Source organism: Austrofundulus limnaeus, unplaced genomic scaffold (assembly GCF_001266775.1).
Source record: "Austrofundulus limnaeus strain Quisiro unplaced genomic scaffold, Austrofundulus_limnaeus-1.0 Scaffold5, whole genome shotgun sequence".
NCBI lineage: Eukaryota > Metazoa > Chordata > Actinopteri > Cyprinodontiformes > Rivulidae > Austrofundulus > Austrofundulus limnaeus.
In genome coordinates this window covers 2,761,951-2,768,890 of record NW_013952407.1, presented here as the reverse complement: position 1 = coordinate 2,768,890, position 6,940 = coordinate 2,761,951, and the positions used below count along the sequence as shown (strand labels likewise).

Below are 6,940 nucleotides of genomic sequence, written 5' to 3'. Positions count from 1 at the left end.
ATGTGTATGTGTGACCCATCACATCAAACCAAGAATCAAGTCCCAAAGTGGTTTGTGGAGAAATGGGTAGTTATAGTGTTTTGGTTAAAACGTTTGCAACAATTATTTTTTGTCAAAGTATGAATAAATAGTTTATCTACTGGTCATGTAAATGAAATATCTGAAATATAATCTTACAACTAAATGATTTTGAGCAGAAAAGCTTTAAATTTTTGACATTTTCTCTGCTAAGTAGCAAAGAATTTTTTTTCCCTGCAAGGGAATCTCAATATCCAAGTATTGTTTGAGGTTTCCAATTTAAAATAACACCAAAATTCCTCATTCAAATAACTTAAAAGTAGGTTTCAGACCAAATATCAATGAACAATCATAATTAGGAAGACAAGTCAAGCCTTATCTCTGAAACCACACATGATCTCAAGATGAATCATGTATCAAGCACCAATGTGCTTAGCTTTTGACCAAATTTGACGTAGTTTTCATTTGGATGACGGGTCAAATGTATCAACTCAACCCTTAGTGTGTGCATTAGTTCATATTTTATCCTCTCGCTAAAATCAAAGTCTGTTTTCTACTTTCTTTGTGTGATTAGTTGTGACAGTCTGGGTTTTATGTGCTCGTTTTCAGGTTTAGTGGTTCACGTGGACAAGAGAATAACATTAGCAGCATTCAAACAGAGGTTGGAGCCGTACGTCGGCGTGATGTCGTCCCAGTTCAAGGTGTTTCGGGTTTATGCCAACAACCAGGAGTTTGAGAGCGTACGGCTCAATGAAACACTTTCATCGTTCTCTGACGATAACAAGGTCAGGACAGCCTGCTCAGGATGTATTCATCGCATAAATGGTTTTCACGAGAAAGCATTAATATTTGAAATGTGATTTGTTTTAGATAACTATTCGACTAGGGAGAGCCCTGAAAAAGGGTGAATACAGAGTTAAAGTGTATCAGCTTCTAGTAAATGAACCAGAGGTAAYAGAAGATTTGTAAATTATATTATTAAATGAGTAATAAAGACGTTTCGTAATCATGTTCTTTTTTTCCTCAGCCCTGCAAGTTCCTTGCGGACACGGTGTTTGCCAAGGGCATGACTGTCAGACAGTCCAAGGAGGAGCTGCTTCCTCAGTTAAAAGAGCAGTGCAAGCTTGACCTCAGCATCGACAGGTAAAATGAACCATTGACAAGTTTGACTGAGTCCAAATATTATTTATTAAGAGTAAACATTAGTGTGCACAAAGTTGCATTTTTCTGTACGTTTGTGTGTTTTTGTGGTTAGGGTTCGACTCAGAAAAAAGACATGGAAGAATCCGGGCACAGTGTTTCTGGATTACCACGTCTACGAGGAAGACATCAGCATCTCTTCCAACTGGGAGGTTTTCCTGGAAGTCCTTAACGGTAATATAAGCTCTGCAGTTTCGCCTAAATAAGCTGCTTTATGCTGGTTATACGTGTGCAAATGAACATTGTCTTTTCTCAGAACCAGAGAAGATGAAGTCCATGTCACAGCTGGCTATTCTGACTCGAAGGTGGAATCCGGCTACGATGAAGCTGGGGCCTTTCCAGGAGGTGATTCTGGAGAGCAGCCGTGTAGATGAACTCAAAGAGAAGGTATTAATGTTGTCTCATAATTTACTTGTAAAATTTGTAAAAGAGAGTTGTTGACATTATGATTTAAAGAGGACACATCATGCTAAATCCACTTTTTTATTATTACTATTATGTCAAATTATTTGCAACGGAATTGCCAAATAAGGTTTGGATTTACCAACAACCCTTTGGTGGTCTTCATTCTCCTCTGGTTCTGGGTCAGACTCTGGCTCCAACATGTAAGACTGGATGGACAAGTCTTCCCTTGTACACAAATTAATTAAAAGATGTCAAAAAATAATTAAACATTGAACACATGGACTACACACACACACACACACACACACACACACACTGGATTTGATTATAGATTTTTGGAAAAGTAGGCAGCCCTGCATGTTGACTTCAACACATCATTTATCTCATACACTGTGGTATCAGTTATTGCTTCTGTTCAGTGAGCTGACATTGAGTTTTATTTTTTGTTTATTTGTTTGTCATGTCACGTTCATTTTATTTTATTTTTTCTATTCATTTTTATGCCATTAATTTACCCAGTGATGTCATGTTATTCTCATACGCACTCTGAGCTACCACAACCAAAAATAAGTTCCTCATATGTGTGTGTGTGTGTGTGTGTACATGGCTAATAAAGCTTGATTCTGATTTATATTTTTGTGAAATATTTTGTTTACTACGGAGCCCGCCGGGGGTCAGTGGGAGAAAAAAAAACAGCCACTGGAAATCCGTGAGCACGGATTACTAAACTGAGCGAACGGATTACTAAACTGAGCGAACGGATTACTAAACTGAGCGAACGGATTACTAAACTGAGCGCACGGATTACTAAACTGAGCGCACGGATTACTAAACTGTGCTCACGATTTCTGCAATTCGTGCGCACGGATTACTGATATCTGGAGGGTGGTTGTGTGAACTGTCGTTCATCAGCTCAGAAAGTGCTTAAGGAGCGTTTTTTTGTTCACTAAAGTCAAAGTACAGCACAGAAAATGTTGGACTTTGAGTATTTTGTACAGTTTTTGTCCCACTATCAGGCAGTTTTGGTACTGGGTCTCCTAAAGGCTGTTTCAGCTCTGCTCGGATCATCACAGTAAGCTTCTGCCCGTGGTTACAGGATGTTTACAGTTTCCCTGACAACGGGGAAGTTTTGCTAAAGTTAGCTAGCTGCCTTCTCAGGGTTATATCACAAAAGTACTGAATCGATTTATGTTGAACTTTTAGGAAATGTTTATTACTCATTCAAAAACATTTATTACACCACAGAAACATCTGAATAAAGTTTGAAACATTTCAGAGTAAGAGCGGGGCTGCGGCTCCCATGATTGTCTTCTGCAGATGAAGCTCGCCACARGGGGACATTTCTCTGCAGCAAGCCGCTCGGAGGTTTTCTCCAGCTGTTCTCAGATATTTATTCTCTTTCACAACAAAACGGGGGACAGGAGGGCGGAGGAGGCTAACCTCCYTTTCAGGATTCATTTGCCTGGAAAATATGAAAATAAATAACCACGTCAGATTTTGATGAAACTTTCAGGGACATTCTGTGGCTAAAAAGTGTGTTGATGAGAACACGACAGTGCCTTAAGTTTATATAACAGATCCACTGAATTTACCGTGCAGATGCGGCTTCATACGGTTGTATTCTGAGGAAAGGATTCGAGCGACAACTAACCCCGAAACAACAAGTTGTCCCCGCACTCAACAGTTTTCACTTCCTGTTTAGCCTTTCACAATAAAACCGGATACAACAAAACAGATTGTACCACACACACCATGCGGCAACCTGTCGACACAATCTGCGCGCACTGATTGCAGAAACTGAGTGCACAGATTAGTAATCCGTGCTCTCAGTTTAGTAATCCGTGCGCACAGATTGCAAAAACAGAGAGCACAGATTAGTAATCCGTGCGCACGAATTACTAATCTGTGCTCTCAGTTTAGCAATCCGTGCGCACGGATTTCCGGCGGCTGTTTTTCTTTTTTCACCACTGACCCCCMGCGGGCTCCGTAGTTTACCAATAGTTTACATAATGAGAATTGCTCTCATGTCTTATTTGTTTTCATTTTATATTTTGCAGCTTAGTGAAATCAGTGATATTCCACTTGAAAACCTAGAGTTTGCAAAGGTGAGGATTTCTTTATCTTAAATTCTACCTTCTGTGTTAGATTATTTACTAACAAACAGTTTGTTCACAGGGCAGGGGAACATTTCCTTGTGACATCTCRGTGTTGGAAATCCATCAGGATTTGGACTGGAACCCTAAGGTGTCGACCCTTAATGTGTGGCCTCTTTATATCTGTGACGACGGAGCCGTGGTCTTCTACAGGTAACGCATTAGTTCAGACAAGATCATTTAGATTATTTTTACTGTTTTTAATCGGTCAATTTTCAAACAGAAATACGTATGAGCAGTCTTGACCACAAGGTGTAATGGCAAAAATACAACAGAATAAAGTTAATTATTAAAAAAGGTTTATAAATAAAGGAGCAGTTGTCACGTTTCTGTCTTGACACGTCCATTTGTGTGATCCGTCTTGGGTGCAGGGACAGCAGAGAGGAACCCCAGGAGCTCTCGGAGGACGAGCGTAACGAGTTGATGAAGAAGGAGAGCAGCCGACTGCTGAAGACGGGACATCGTGTCAGTTACTCACCGCGGAAAGAGAAAGCCCTGAAGATCTACTTGGACGGGGGTCCTCTGAGAGACCCGGGGCAGGACTGAAACACAGGCTGTCTGGCTGCTGCAGGAGATCAACCTGGCATTGGGACTGAATGTTGAGCCAAACAGTGACTTGAAATGAAGCAGCGTTACGAGGTAGATGTGCTCTCACTCAGAGCCCCGGGGCTGGCTCCAAAACCCCTGCTGTGCACTCAGAGTGTATTGTACTATACAGTTTAAAGGGAAGTACAAAAGCTGTTCTCACAGGAAATGAAGACTACTGTATTAACAAATCATTTGAAATAAAARGCTTCAGATTTGGATGTGGAGGATTTGGGACTGTGAAAGTCAACCATCATGTATTTGTAAGTCTTTGATGTCTTTTGAAATTAGGCACTTTTGCTCTCTTCTGTCATGTGTTCATGTTTCTTTTGGACAAAGTGTTGATTCTGACTCATCTGTGGCCGTCTTGTAACTTCAGCGTTCTCACAGCTTCTGAGCACTGCTCTGGTAGAGCACTTTCTCTCTCTCTCTCTCTTTAAAACCAAAACAACCTACTTATCTGGACCTCCTCAGTCTCGCCTCTTCTGGCAAAACAAACCTCATTCTCTCTGTGACATTGAAGGAAAGACGATAAAGAATTTCTAAACTAAAAAATTTGTTTTTGGTTCCGATAATGTCCGTGATGTGTTATGGGCTGTCAATGATGCTGCTCGTTATTTAAAGGAGCTCGCTCTCTGTCACATCACTTCCACTGGGCGTGATGCTCTTTTTTAATAGAACGTGAAATGAAGCAGAATCATGTAGACTTTAGGAACTTTTTGTTTTGTTGTAAATTATTTTGGCTGAGACTTAACTCAGTTAGGTCTCGTGAGGCTCCAGAAACACATCTGTCTACTAACGTTTTAATTTAGATAATGTATTTGCATTTGTTTCTTTGCACCCCCCTAAGCTGGGGGTACATGACATGGCTCATTGTCTGCGTGGTGTTGTACTGTGTGAGAGGGAGGGGTCTCTCGGGGGTTTTCCTCAGAGAACATGAATTTTGGCGCTTTATCTGCTGCTGCAGCTTGTAGATGGACACCGGAGAGTGTAGAAAAGCCTGCTGGACTTGTCTTTCTGACTGGGTCAATGCTCTGAGAACTAAAGCTCAGCGTCCCAGCCTCCCTGGTCTTCTGATTTTGCCACCAGCTATTAACATGCCAATATCAGAAGAAATACCTTTTTTTTGTTTTGTTTTGTTGGTTTATTTCTTTGAGAAATCCTGTGTGAAAATAAGTAAAGATGATTTTAGAAATAAATTAAAGCAATGTTTGTTTTTTAATAAAACGAGTTTCTGCCTCTGAAAGTCAAAATGGTTAAAATACATTTTCTGAGTTACACGTTGAGTTTGCTTGAGATCAGTCACTACAGTTCTACAGCTGGAGTTGTGTACAGCAGATATAGGGATGTAAAAATATATATTTTAACATGAATGTTGAAGTGTTGAGACACATTGCCATACTTGAGGAGCTCGTGTATAAATGCATAGTTCACAAGACTTTGGTATTTTATACAATAATACCGCAGCAGCATTTGGTGGTAATCCAGTTTAGGAAAAAATCAAACGGTTTATTGAAATGTGTAAAAGGAAGTAGTGAAAAGTCCTTAAAAAACAGCAAGGCAGTTTTATTGTCCAATTAGATTTGAGGGGARTTTAAAGCTGTCTAAACCACACAGATTCACCTGTTTTCTGTTGGTTTTACTGCACTGAGTCAAGAGTTAAATACACTGTTATTGGTTTGCTACATTATACCTAATTCATTTAAAATCTGTTCTTATTGTTGCAAATATTTCCTTTTTAATATTTGTTCCTCATCTGATGAGACTCCAGAAAACTAATCTGGGTGATTGCTGAAACCAGAATTTGAGAGAAGATGGAGAAAAAATATTCCAAATGTTGGGTTCCTAATACCATCAGCAAATCAATGTATTTTTTTATTATTTAGGATCTTTGCTTGAACTTTTACTTCACAGTCTTCTTTGAGGTGGTTAAATTATTTAATGGAGAAAGCATTAGAAGTCGTCATAGTTTTCAGCTTACAAATAACACTTTCACACCAGACTGATCATATTGAGATCGAGTTGCATGTGCATGTAAAATGTGTTGTGTTTCAAATTATTGAAATATATTGGCACAAAAAACAACACTTAAACCTAAAACCAAGACATCCTAGACAATTTGGCAGCCTAGGCAAGATTTCAGGTGGTGCCTCTTGTGCAGTTTTCTAAATCTTACAGCTGACTTACAGTTATTCACATACGGTATATAGTTTTGTCTTAAGTGTTTTTTTTTTTTGTTATATTTAGAAACCAGGTTGTCTAAAATCATAACATTCACTGACAGAAGTGAGGAACACGTGTCCATGCCAACAAGCAGCTGTGGAGTGAAGCAGTTCTAGGGGGGTCCAGGGGTGTACTCGACCAGAATTGTTTTTTGTAAAAGATCTAACATAAAACCATAAACATAAAATCAAAGTCTCTAATGAACCTTACCTTCTTCACTGTAATGTCACATAAACATTTCATTAAATAACAAGCYAGACTGTTATTACATCTATTAATCTGTATTAATTGCTTATGAGTGTGTCAAAACTAGCCATTTTCCAATTATTTGCAAAAGAAATGTTACTATATATATA

The 6,940-nt window shown here is 39.2% G+C and overlaps 1 protein-coding gene across 4 annotated transcripts in view; it reads left to right on the top strand.

Annotated features, from left to right (window-relative positions):
* Positions 1–5,641, top strand: part of usp47 (ubiquitin specific peptidase 47) — a gene marked incomplete in the record, with an annotated part of 20,004 nt that extends 14,363 nt beyond the window's left edge. For all 4 annotated transcript variants that reach the window (XM_014027119.1, XM_014027144.1, XM_014027137.1 and 1 more), the window contains 8 exon segments: positions 628–803; positions 889–969; positions 1,046–1,161; positions 1,274–1,392; positions 1,475–1,605; positions 3,681–3,728; positions 3,799–3,929; positions 4,148–5,641. In XM_014027119.1, the coding sequence (XP_013882573.1) occupies positions 628–803; positions 889–969; positions 1,046–1,161; positions 1,274–1,392; positions 1,475–1,605; positions 3,681–3,728; positions 3,799–3,929; positions 4,148–4,322 (977 nt within the window).
* Positions 5,642–6,940: the final 1,299 nt, after the last annotated feature.